The sequence below is a fragment of the Camelus dromedarius genome, chromosome 13 (genome assembly GCF_036321535.1).
Source record: "Camelus dromedarius isolate mCamDro1 chromosome 13, mCamDro1.pat, whole genome shotgun sequence".
NCBI classification, from domain to species: Eukaryota; Metazoa; Chordata; class Mammalia; order Artiodactyla; family Camelidae; genus Camelus; species Camelus dromedarius.
This window is the reverse complement of record NC_087448.1, coordinates 50,136,843-50,149,792: the sequence shown is the minus strand read 5'-3', so window position 1 is coordinate 50,149,792 and position 12,950 is coordinate 50,136,843. Positions and strand designations below refer to the sequence as shown.

Below are 12,950 nucleotides of genomic sequence, written 5' to 3'. Positions count from 1 at the left end.
TTTCTATGCCTCTCCACATCCTCCACAAAAGGTAGATGGTGGAGGTAGGGGGTGGGGTCATTGGCTTCTACAAGTGAAGCCCACCTATGGGAGACCTTGCCTCTGGACCTTCTGGCTCCACTGAAGCCACCAGAACACTAGCATCCCGGCCAGTGCCATCAAACCTTCCTCAGCACACAGATCTTAGCACCATCATGTTTAAGTCCTCCAGCTGCCCCAACTTTCCCTGGATTCTGAGTCACCTAAGTATTTCCCTTAATTGAAGCAAAGAGCCCATGATACCTAAAAAAGATGCTAAGAGAACAGAGATAGAAGAGGAACTCAACTTCCATCAAAACCACAATCCTCAAACCAGAATTTCCCATCAGTCATACGCCAGCATTTCCCTTTAAGGCCCTAAATGAGCTTCAAAGTAACACTTAACATTTACCATCCTTTTGCCTGGTGCGATGCAGCAGCACTCAAGGTCCTTATAAGAGGTCAAGAAGCATGTTATTTCCACTTGAATACTATTTGAATGGAAAATATATTGAAAGAAACAAAGAGGAAAAAGGAAAACTCACAAAAGACAGACTCCAGTTCAAACTTTATTTGCATACAAAAATATATTAAAATGGGAAAAGCATATTACTGTTTCCAACTATATATAATTAATTACAAATATTTTCATAAAAGCATTTTAAATTACAGAAAAGCTGTTTTAAGAGAAAATACAATATTAGCAGGAATCGTCTGTTCTAATACGCTGCAAGCAGGTAAACAAAGGCAGTTTCTAACTTGCCCAGAGATGAGCCCAAAGGTGTTTAAGCCTGAGAATGGCCTGGGGGTAGGTGAGCCGCATCTCTGTCCCCTCCAGCAGCAAATTCTGTAGCTGATTGTATCAGGTCCTCAGAGATCTCTGAAGCTTCTCCCTTATGATGAAAGGACCCAGAACATCTTATTTCACATACCTGTAATGAGAGACAGAAAAGGTGATCTACTCACAAAAGTTTACAATTCCTGTGCTTACCCAGATCACACCTCTCAGACAGGCATCAAAGCACCAAACTTAATGGCAGGCTTCCCACGTAATACACGTCTGATTAACTGGTATGACTGGGCAGCCAGCTGCAATTTCCATGAAGTAGACGGGCACGTCACATGGGTCTGACACAAGTTGTGTTGCAATTACAACCATCTCTGTCAAAACAGGCCTTGGTCTTCTGATGTAGGACCGTACAGCACATAAGAAAATGGGTAATAAAATCTTCAAGTAAACAGAGAATATGCAAGAACTTTCCACTTAATAGTTAGGTCTGCCTGAAACAGTGTTTAAGAACAGAGTTCTTTCTAAATAACCAGTTTTGGATCTTTTTTTTTTCTTTTTTTTTTCAGATTCTACCCAGCTGTTTAACAGAGTATAGCATAAAATACTTCTTACAGAAAACCAACGCTTTCATTGAAAAATTACGGGGCTGGAATGAAATTCTCCAAGGCTGCTCTGTAACTAAACAAGGCTCCCCCAAGGGTAGAGTTGCTGAAACTTTTATCCTGGAAGCTCTACCGGGTCCTTGTGGCTTTCGCAATCCCGTCCTTCAGAAACAGAGTGTGTGGATTGATTCTCAGGGTCCCTTCTTTTAGGCACCGCCATGGCAGTTATGATCTAATCACTTCAGTTCCCCAATTTTTGGGTCACAGAACATGGCGGGGGGCGTTAGTGTAATTGCCAAACAAGAAACAAGGCACTGTGAACTTAATCCAAGTCTTTCAGTAACTGGTGTGGGTCTTTAGTTACAGCATCTCCCCAAGCCAATTCTCTCCTTGGGGACCCAACCCTCTACAAGTCAGACCTCACCAAACCACCGGATCTAACCTGTGAAATTTTCCCTGGCCCCTGGGATGGAACCTCTGACTTGTCAGCATAATGCTTGGTGGTCAAGAAGCTGATGAGTTCTTCTCTAAAAAAGCCTGGCAGGCCACCAGGCTGGTAAGGCTCCAGTCTTGCTCTAACTACTACTTTTCTCTCCATTTCTCAAACAACATGCCATTGTTTGCTGGTGGCCAGTTCTCATGATTGGCAAGGCACGCAGTCTCCTTCAACGCAAGCCGATCCCCAGAATTTCTTTCTGAGCCACTAGGGCCCTGTTTCTGACCCTAAAGAAGCCTCATGATGTAAGTTCCTGCCCCAGGCAAGCTGGTAAACATTACAGGACTTTATCAGAGCGGCCAGTTGTTTTTCTGTTTAATTTTTTTTTTTTTTTAAATCCCAGGCATGTACTCACTTGCTAATGTTCTGTCAAGATCAGCAATAAAGTCTTCGAGCTCCTTCGTGTCTCCCAGTTTGGCTGAAAAAAACAAGGGTTGGGGTTCAGTTTCCATATCAGAGACAGCTGAAGATTCTGACTTTTCCAGGATTATGTGGCCCCAGTTTGCATCTCTCTGTCTTCAGAGACTTTAAGAAAGAGTGCCCTGTACCAACCCTAAGTGGCCACTCCAAGGTCTACTTATAGTCAACTCAGAAACTTACACTGAAGCTTAGCATAAATGTTTCTTTCTGGTGTTTGCAGCTCATCACGCCCCACACCCCACGGCTACCCCAGCAACCTGGAAGAAGTCTCTCCCTTCATGGAAGGAAGATTAAAAGTTTTAATTTTTTGGTCATGTTGGATCAGAGTTATCAGTCAAATGTCTTCAGCAAGCACCGCACCGTATGGACACCCAGATTCTGTAAATCCCGCGAAACTTCCCCTCTGATACAATCTTGTTTCAGCTGTCACTCTAGGGCAATAAATACTCCACCTTCGTGATCCCTCCAGTATGGAATGAACTAAGCATCACTGTTCCTCATCAAGATGGCACGCGGAAGACGACAGGAGGTTTCTGGGTCAGGACGGCCTCATCCCACCCAGATGCCAGCACAGGGTAGTAAATCATCGTGATTTTGTTCGCTCTGTATCTTGAGATGTGTACTTCTTTCTGTATATCTTCACTTTTTTTCTCTAGAGTTTGTCACACATGCCCTCTCAGAATGCATTACTGCATATTTTTGTTAATTAACCTTGGCTGGCTACAAATAGCTCACTGTTCTTAGATTTTAAAGTCAGTTTGCCACTAAAGCTTTTTTTCCCTTCTCTTTAATTCCTACCTCTTGAGGATCAGGTAGCAAATCTGGGCACATTTTAAGCCACTTTCTAGACTGTTTTGTCTCTCTCAATTCAATAGCCCCATTACAGATGGAGGGCTGGACCATGGCAAAGTCCTCAGTGACTGCTAACACTGCTATATTGAGAGGAAAATTTTTAAATGTCTCTTTTGAAAAAAGGGGGAGGATTCTGCCCTAATGCCAGAGTGAGAAAATGATGGAATCTTCATATTTCTTTTGAACTGGGTTCCACTTTTATTGCTTTCTGCAACTATTTTCAGCAAGTATAAAGTTTCCTAAGGGGGAAAAAAAAAAAAACTCCTTTTGTTTTTAAAAGGGCGCTTGTCCAGTATAACAGAACATTCAGCTCTCTGGCTGGAGACACTTCCCTAGTTCCAAAATATAAGAACTTGCTCATGCATCTTTAAAAACTCTTGAGGTCTATTAATATCACAGTAAAGGCAGGCCGGAGCTGCTATTTTCAATGATGTTAGATCATCTCTTGTTTCACAATGATGACTCCATTTCATTGCCATATTGGTCATCAGAAAGCATTAGTTAAAGAGTTAATGCAACAAAAAGAACCCAACTTTCTGCAAAGGCTAACTGCTGAGTTTTACATTCTAGAACCAATGAGTCTGGGAGGGCACTGTCATTTGGCACAGCCTTGATGACAGCACAGGAGAGAAAGCAGGGTCCGGAGTCTGCACATTGTCTTCCTCCCTGTGAATTTGGTTTCCTGGCCCCCAGCGATCAGATTTCACTTTCGCACTGATCAAAAACCTGAGAAATAACAAAAATCCACTCCACTCCGGACTGTACTAAGAAACTAGTCTTCTCTGTTTGTTTTTACCCTTTGGGAAAGATTGTTTAAAGAGGAAGGGGAAGAGGGAAGAGACTGAGGAGAGGGAGGGAGTAAGGAAGCAGAAGAAGTCACATTCCAAGTAATGAACTCACCTTTCCGGGGAGGGACGGTGGGAGAGAGCAGAGAGGGAGTGCTGTCTGTTGGAGAGTTCAGTTTTTCATCACTGAAGCTGAAGCTGTTCCTATAAAGCGAATCAGCACCTTTTAAGAAAGAAAACAGAACTCACTAGAAATGGTGTTCGGTCTTACAGTCTATTGATAACCAACGGTTTATCTCCAAATGGAGCAAAGTGATAAAGAAAACGGGTTGATTTCCAGATTTTATATTTATGCCCCAACATGATTTGAGGCAGGAGAGCGTGCCTGTGTATGTATGTGAGCATGTGTCTCCAATCAGGCACCCCAAAGGCCCTTGCTTCCCTAAAAAAAGAAGGGAGCGAGAGAATCATCACGACCAGACCAGCTTCCCTGGTGACACACCAGTGCCCACTGCCCAGGTGTCTGACAGCTAAGCCAGAGCCTGGTGGATAGGGGTCGGAGTGGGGGAGGGGTTGGCATGGGGTTTGGGGTGTAAGGAACCATCTTTCCTGAAAAATGTCCCTTCTGCCTCTGAATCCCTTAAAATACAAAGACAAGGTTAGATCCCATGACTTAATAATCTCCCTGCTTGTTCGTGAGTCTTTGTCATGGTTTTCCTGAAAGCCTGCATTCTGGGGGTAAGCTACAGAGTCAGAGATAAAGATTTCTCCTCCCGGAAGTTGTCTATTACAGTTACTTTGAGTAATTTGGTGGCTCCATTGTCAAACCCCCCAAAATCAGAGCAACAGCCAGGCAAGGTCCTAGAAGCAGGGCTGAGCTGGGAGTCAGGGAAAACAGTTCAGCTACTAAGTATTCATTCAAGTGCTGGTGAGCAAGATAGTAGCTCTTGGCCTCAGCTTACCCATCCATAAAATGGGAAGGTGAACTAAATCATCCTCAAAGTCCCTTCCAGCTCTGAAGTTCTCAGGTCCTATTGTTCTAAGGCCTGCCACGGGGGAGGAAACCCAACCATGGCCAACCCAGCTGTGTGGCTGTGACACAGAAAGGAGCTGCTGGCTGAGCTGCACCAACTCAAAAGGCTCAAAGGCAGAGCAGGCGGCGGAAGCAGGATGTGGCCTCTGAGGTCACAAAGGAGCAGCCTTCCTGGTGAAAACAAAACACAAAGCCAGCCACGGTTGTAGCAGAGGTGAGCTCTGGAAAGGCAGTTCAGGTGAGCGAGGGCAGCTGAATCTTCAGGGCCTGGCCAGCCTCCCCATCTTCCTTAATATTCTCAGTTTTATCCACTCACCTCCATCTCAGAAGGAGGCAAAATCATCTTTCTTTGGTCCCCTTAATGCAAAATGAACAGGACTAAGTTACCAACAACATGCCCAGAATAAAAGGGCTTTCAGAAGTGGAGGTTTCTGGTCCCAAGAGAATTCATCTTCATCCCTAAAGACACCCCCGCATTCTCCGGCTCCTCACCTTTCCTCCCAGCCCCTCCTGACCAGCTGGTCCCAGTGCCATCCTGGCTGACACACCATCTCATCCAGTTTTACAACCATGCCCAACTGTCAAAATCTACTCTTCCTGCAGAGGTCCAGCCCAGGTCACCTAGAAGGACCACAATCATTTCTCAGGACACTGACGATGAACGCCCACTGAGATCTGAAACACCTCCCTAAAAAATATACTTCCCAGAATCCTGATCCTTTGAGAAGAACTGTGCGATCGACAAACTCTGAGAAACACCAGGGGTCGCTGGAGAGTCCTCTGATGTAACCCCACCTTAACATGCCTGAGACGTCTTGTAATAGAGAAACCAGCTTTGCCCCACTTCCCTGGTTTACTTGGCCATGGGACACTCTTTTGGTGGCACCTCTGTTAATATTTCTCAGGACACTTGACCTCAGTGGAAGTCAACTTGGGAAGCCCATCTGCTTGCTTGTCAGCTGAGCTCCCTCTAGAGCGGCCTGGGTTTTCTCAAGGCAAGGCCTTTCCTTGCATACACAGTGCCCACGAGGCAGGAGAACCCCCATAAACAGAACCTGAGAGACTTGTGGGTGGAAAACGAGGTAAGACTGAGGGGCAGGGAAACCACAGAGGGCCCTGGGGAGGCAGGCCGTGCGCCCAGACTCGTGAGCCATAAGGAAGGAGTCCGAGACCTCTGGAACGTTATCTCTGGCTCCGAAGGACACCCGAGAGCATTACCCCCGTCCGTGGCCCAGAGTGCTGAACCCGGGACTCGCTGGCCCACATCCCACCGGCCACGCCCCTGGTCTCTATCTCCCAGAAGCAATCCGTCCTGAGAGCCAGTTTCACCGCCACACTTCACTCCGCCCCACCTGTCCCACCACAGGCCCTCGCCCTGGCTTCGGATTTCATCTCTGTTCTGCTCCAACTCTCCAGCAATTTTATGTACATATGTACTCATCCCTTGGCGTGGGTGAAACACACCCACACACACAGTATGACCAGGACAACCTCAAGAGCCCCACAGAAGCTGCCACCATAGAGACATGTGGCACTGAAGCCATGTGACAGCTGTGTGACCCTGTGCAAGTCACTTCATCTCTGAGCCTTGGTTTCTGCTTTTGCAAAAGGGGAACAAGTCTCCCAGGCGCTCCATGTGATACCTGTGGTTTTTATGATATTATTCTTTTTTCCCAACAAAATGGAGGATGACATGCTCAGGAGAAGAAAGGCCACTGCTTAGAATAACAGGACAAGATTCTAGACCCAGGCTTTCTCCTCTTCTTCAGATAGCATCAAAATTCTGAAGAGGAAATTTATCTTCAGAGGTGCCCTAGAAGGAACCTCCAGCACAGAAGTCCCTCGGGTCCAGATCACTCTTCACCTTTTATCCAATAAAATTTCATGCCATGGACTTAACAACAAACAAGCTTCCCCGCTAGGCGTAAATTAAAAGGGCAAGCAGAGCCGGCTACTCCTTGTTCTTTTCACTCCCCTGGAACTCTATTTCTTGCAAAATAACAGCCAGTTAGTCTGATAAGTGACAGCAATGTGTCACTGGCTGATAGCATGTTAATGCATCGCTGCCCCGCCCAGTATCAGGTGCTGCTATTAATAGGAGCTCAAGGGACACAAAACAGTGCTGATTTGGGGGAACCTTAGCAGGTGGCAGGACTAGATATTTTAGGGCCTTACAACGGCTACTCCTACCCGCTCTAAAGCCCCATTAGAAAGAAACATCATTGGTAAGTCAGCTGAGTGCACTGAAGCCAGGAACCTCAAATTCAGGGACCAAGTTTTCTAAAACACCGTCAAAGAACCATAGGCCTATTAAATATGCAAACATCTAACTGTAGAAGCACCCACAGAGCTTGGGAAACTCAGCTGCAAAAAGACAGAGGCTTGTTTAAAAGGTAGACATGCTTTTTTCGTTTGGGGGCGGGGAGAAAGGTAATTTGGGGTCAGCACCAGCACGTGCTACTCCAGAGGGAAGTAAAACCACAGACAGTAACCCTTGGCCAGGGCTCCTGTAAATATAGAACAATCCCACACGTTTCGGGCCAGCAAACCATAGTAATTAACTAAGAAGCAGCCTTGGACCTGTTTCTCTTTTGCCACAGGGAATGGTACAGGGACGGGGTCAGGGTAAGGGCTGAATCTTCTCAAATAAGCAATAAGCAAACGTTTCTCAGTTTTACAACTATTGCCCCGCATTCCCTTCTGGGATTGCTCAGGGCCTCTAGATACCACTCCAGGTGTTCACCAGTGACACCCGTCACCTGCCTGGAATTCCTAACACCATCCCAGGACAACCTGAGAGCTCCTGACTCCTCCTGCTCTCATAGCTTGAACAAGCTCAGGTTCTGGTCTCAGTGGCTTCTGCTAGAACAGCCAACATGCTACCTGTCATGCTTGCCCCCCCAGGATCTGTAAGGTCCCCTCTCCCAGGGCCAAGCTAGAATAGTCAAGACAAAGATATACACATGTTCTAGGTCCTCCAACTTTTTTTTAATGGAGATACTGGGGATTGAACCCAGGACCTCATGCATGCTAAGCATGTGCTCTGCCACTGAGCTATATTCTCCCCCTAGACCTTCTAGGTCTTGCACACACTCAAGAAGCCAAGTCCTCATTCCCAGCAATGGCCCTACAATATCGTAATAGCCCCAGCAAACAGATCAGACATCAGACCTTTTCTGTAAAGTAGCAAAACACTTCCCCCTTCAAAGGAAAAAGGAATGTGAGGCTCCAATCCATCAAAGATAGAAGCTCACATCACCTTTTAAAGTTCCAGTTAATACCAAAAACTTGTTATAAATTCAAGCAGTGGAAAGATAAATTAACACACTGGTTAAAATTTAGTATATGATAAAATTTAGTTTTAGATAAAACAACATGTTTTTCAAAATCAGTTCAATCCAAAGAGGTTCACAATTCCTGAAGGAGCTCCAAGGAGGGACCCTCAGTGGCCCAGCTCCTAACTACACTGCCCTTTTACTGCTGAAGTTGAAACTGCTCTCACTAAAGTGCCTGGTGTTACCTGTTGGAACTCAAGAGTAGAGAAAGGAACAAAAGGAACTATTTTCATCATAACGTGAAGTTATCTTGCCACTGTTACTTTGGTTCTTTTCATGTCTCAGGAAGACTCTCTTCAAGTGGGAACAAGAAGGAGTATTTCCTTATTAAATATCTGTCCTTCTGTCCTAAGTAACTTCCTGCTCTGGGGGAAGAAGGAATGCCTATTTTACCAAGGTACCAAAGGTTTAGAGCTCCATACATAACATCTTCATGCAAGACACGGACTCAAATGCGTCCGATCTGTGTGACATAGCATCGTATGTGCATTTTATTGTTTTCTTACAAGCATCAAACAGCAAATATTTTCTTCCTCATCATGAGCTTACGGATGTTTCAGACAGCATCACGAAATAGCATCCTTTTGATGTTACAGCTACAGAAACTGAAGCCCACTCCTCATGCAGGGCCCTGACAGAGCTCAACCTGGGCGCCACTGACCCAGCCACGTGACCACTGCCTTGATGAGACACTTTCAAACACAACCAGCAGGGATAAAGAGCCACGTGATCCCAGTCCACTGGGGCTTCAGGTCTGTCCTAGAGGACCTGGTTCTCTTACCAGCCAACCATCCACAGTGACAGAGCAAGGCCTTGGAGAGAGAGAGCCCAAGTGGTTCCACCACTTCATCAGAAAAATGTAGACAGTGGTGCCCACCTTACTGGAATGCAATGGAGATCATCTGAGGTAACACATTTAACGCACAGCAAAGAAATCACTAAGAGTAAAAGTGAATATATACTAAGAGTAACCACAGTGGGGACTTGGCAACAGAGGGCTTCTCTTGACATCATCATCCTGCTGCGTCTCCCTCTCACTGGGCTGAATTTCAGGAGGGTCTACCTCTCTCAAATGTTTCTCTTCCAGAAGAGCATTAAACAGACAAATGAGTATAACAAATGTCTGCGATCCGTTCTTGGCAGCAATTAAGATACACATATTATGCGTCCTTAAGAAATTACTGTTTAGACGCACACTGCTTCTGCCAAGATTATTTCTAGCCAGTCTGATGGGGGACAAACTACACATTTATAGCCAAGTCTAATGTCATCTGAGTCTTCTTTATACCCTCCCGATTACTCCTCTAAACCACCAAACTAAGGGGTAGTTTAACAGTTAACAACCAAAGCAGAAAGCAAAGTCCACCCACATACCTGAAGAAAAACTACAGACTGTTCCAAATATCTCCCCCGCAAAACTGTTTAAAATGTGTTTCGAGTGCCTTCTCTTTGAGGCCTCTGAAAACAGATCCCAGAGCTGAAATCCTATCCAGAGGGAGTTGCAATCACCCATGAATGGGCGAGCTCAGCCCGTAGTCCAGCCAAATGCAGCTGTGGTTTAGAAAGGAGCTGTTCTTTGCAAGAGAGCCATGCTGGACAGTCCGTGCCAGCCTTCTTTCCCACGGGGGAGAGAATTTGTGCTTGATGAATAGCTTGCCTCACGCCCAAGTAGAAGGAGACATATTTAAGTTTGGCAACAGAAAGGGAGACAAATTTCAAAATTTTTAGACTTCTCTTTGAAATTGGAAATGAGCAGTCTGGTCATTAGCAACAAAGTCCAAAACTACAAAACAGAAAATTAACAGGCTACAATCCCATTCCCTTTCACCTCAAAAGCTGCAATTAGGTCTAACCCTTGGGCAGGGCTGCCACGAAAAGTCAAGCTGAAACCCAAGTTTCCAACTCAAACCCTGAACTGGGTGGTAAGTGACCTTTAAATCCTTTTCAGGAGGACAGCTCATGTGTAAGTCTAGGGCTGTATCTTTGCCCTGTAACAAGAAGGAGCTTCAGATTTCAAAAGAAGAGAATCAAAAGGAAAGGTCATTGCTTTCACTCCCCAGAGTCAAGGCAGCAAAAGAGAGTGACATTCATGCTTGTAACTCATTTAGGGAGTGAAGTATCAAAGAACAATCCAGAAGGGTTTAAAATTCACTTTGAAAAAAAAATAAATAATCTAGGTTTAGAAAACCAGCTGTCACATAACATTGAAAAGTCACCGCATTTGCTGTTTGTCACCTAAACAGGTATCCATAATCCTTACAGGACATTTGAGCTCCTGGAAAATGTGTTCTCTATTCTTAATGAGGTTATTTAGGACAGAGAGACCCTGGCGGAGTTTCCTCTAGGAGAAGTCACCAAGACGCAGCTCTGGGCCCATCTGCACTCTGGCCCAGCCGCCATGGTCCAGCAGTCCACATGATGGACCCGCCTGAAGGATGAGGGACACTTCCTAAATACTTGAACTCAGCAGTGCCAGAGATTCTTTCAAAACTGCAGGCAGTGCAGCAACAAGTTTGGGAGCACAGCGCCGTTAAGAAGGTGCAAGAAGTCGTTTCAAAAATCCCCAAAACGGCAGCTTGTGAAAGCTTTCCTGGTTTCACAAATATTTCTATCTTGTGCCTTCCCATGTCTCCCCTGACCCCATTCCTGGGGCGATTGCTCCACCTCCTCTGAAGTTACAGCTGAGAGGGGCAAGAAGGGGAAAGGGGAGGAGGAGGAGAGGATGCCCTGGGAAGGCCTGGCTGGGGTCCCAGGGGTCCTGCGTGGCTCAGTTCGGCAAGTTTCTTAGACCCTCCTGCCTCCTGACACCTGCAGGCGGCAGGTAGATCGGCCGGCCTTCCAAGAGCCTTCCTGTGACCACCCTCAGGGGTCTCGTCCCCGCGGGGCCTGCAGCCCTGGATACTGCTCTCCGGGGTCCTAGAGAGGTGCTGCGCTTTAGAGCTAACTCGGCCGGGCCCGAGCCCTCGGTTTCCAGCAAGCAAACTGAGCCCCGAGCCCAGGGTGCTCCACGGTGGGCCGGGTACGGGGATCCCCATGGCTTCCGCACCTTCCCCCGCGGGGCCCCACTTACTCTCGGAGTCGCTGAAGCCGCTGCTGTCGCTAACGCTGGCGCTGCTGCGCCGCTTCATGCGCTCCAGATGCTCCTCGTAGTGGAAGTGGCGCTCGTGGAAGGGCGACGCGAAGTCGGCCAGCACCGCATCAAACTCGCACAGCGCGTCGGTCAGGTCCCCGGCGGCCGCCGAATCCAAGGCTGGGGCTAGGGGCAGGGGACGGCGGGCCGGGTGAGGGCGGGGCGGGGAGGCAGTCCCATCCCCCGCCCTTCAGGGGCGGCCGCCGTTCCCGACGGGCGCTAATTAACATTCACTGCACGCTTGCCCAGGGACAGCCACGCCGACACTCCCCTTGCTGTCATCTCTTAATACTTTCCACCACCCCCTGAAGTGCGCTCTACTATCGAGCCCATTTTAGAGACGAAGAAACTGAGCCTCAGCCGGGGGAAGTTGCAGCCCAAAGATCACGCAGCTAATAGATACAACAGAACTCTCCCACGCGCGGTCGGGGACCTGTCCCAGCGCTCGCTCCCCTGGGGGCGCGTGTGAACCCGGTGGCGGTGGGATCACTGAGTCAGGATGCGCCCGTGACGTGTCGGACTCGGATCCCCAGCCCCGCATGGGGAGGGAGGCTGGACCCGCCCCAGGGCCAGAGTCCCGCCGGTGAGGTTGGGGGAGGGGTGTAAAGGAACGACGCGAGGTCCTCGTCTTCCGCCCCCCACCTGCAAAGCCCGAGCTTTAAGGGGACCCCCACTCACCTGCGGCCGCGGCAGCCGCGGGGCTGCCCTGCGTGGCGGGCGGCTTCATGGGCGAGCTCTGCCCGGCGCGCGTTGAGGGCTCCTGCTAAGTCTGGGCGCAGGGACCGTGCAGATGCTCGCGCTGAGGCCGCCTTTCCAATCTTCCGGCGGAGCTATGGCTCTGCCTGTCCCCTTGCCGGGCCGCGCTCTCTGCCTGTACGGTCCGCACGCCCGCTCTTTCCCCGGCGGCCGCCACCCGCCCGCCCGAGGTCTTATAGCCGCGGGCGGGGGCGGAGCGGGGCGGGGCCGCGGGAGCCGGGCTGGCAGGTCAGTCCCCGCCGCCGCGCCGGGACGCCCCGGTCCCCCAGGCACCTCCCTCGCCACGCGCCCGCCGCGGAACCGCAGTGACGCGGAGTCGCCGGAGTCTGGGTTACAGCCCCAAATATTTACCCTCCGCTTTCCCCGCGCGCCCTGACAACGCGCCCCACGAAAGTGACTTCGGCGTCACCAGAGCCCCAAAGAGTTTATGGCTGATGCTCGGCTGCTTCCCGCGCTATGGCCTTACACTCCTGGAGCCTCAGTTCACTCCTCTGTGAAATGGAAATGCTGAGCCTTTCGGGCTTGTTGCGAAGAAAAAAGTAGCCGAGAGCCGTGGCAGACCTAGACCGATGTGGGAGACGCAGAGGGGTCTCCTGTGCATCGCCTCCCCACTGCCCCAAGGGACTTGAGGATGGTGCGCGGATGGAGTAGAGAGGGTAGGGAGCCAGAGGGACAGAAGTCAGTGGAGTCCACGCGTTTACTAACTTGAATTGCTCCCATCCTGGAGCCCGTG

The 12,950-nt window shown here is 48.8% G+C and overlaps 1 protein-coding gene across 1 annotated transcript; it reads right to left on the bottom strand.

The window, feature by feature from the left end:
- Nucleotides 1–574: 574 nt before the first annotated feature.
- RGCC (regulator of cell cycle) lies at nucleotides 575–12,392 on the bottom strand. Its single transcript, XM_031466069.2, has 5 exons — nucleotides 12,140–12,392; nucleotides 11,402–11,587; nucleotides 4,079–4,186; nucleotides 2,262–2,324; nucleotides 575–950 (listed from the first exon to the last, which is right to left on the bottom strand). Exons 1-5 carry the CDS (start codon nucleotides 12,186–12,188, stop codon nucleotides 943–945), a joined length of 414 nt encoding a protein of 137 aa, XP_031321929.1. The 5' UTR covers nucleotides 12,189–12,392; the 3' UTR covers nucleotides 575–942.
- Nucleotides 12,393–12,950: the final 558 nt, after the last annotated feature.

What these genes read in the sequence shown, in the direction of transcription:
- RGCC (XM_031466069.2), bottom strand. Translation starts at nt 12,188, where the DNA reads ATGAAGCCGCCCGCCACGCAGGGCAGCCCCGCGGCTGCCGCGGCCGCA. An exon ending in CGGCTTCAGCGACTCCGAGA is followed by an intron (nt 4,187 to 11,401) that starts GTAAGTGGGGCC and finishes CTTTCTTAAAAG; the next exon opens with GTGCTGATTCGCTTTATAGG. An exon ending in CACCGTCCCTCCCCGGAAAG is followed by an intron (nt 2,325 to 4,078) that starts GTGAGTTCATTA and finishes TGTTTTTTTCAG; the next exon opens with CCAAACTGGGAGACACGAAG.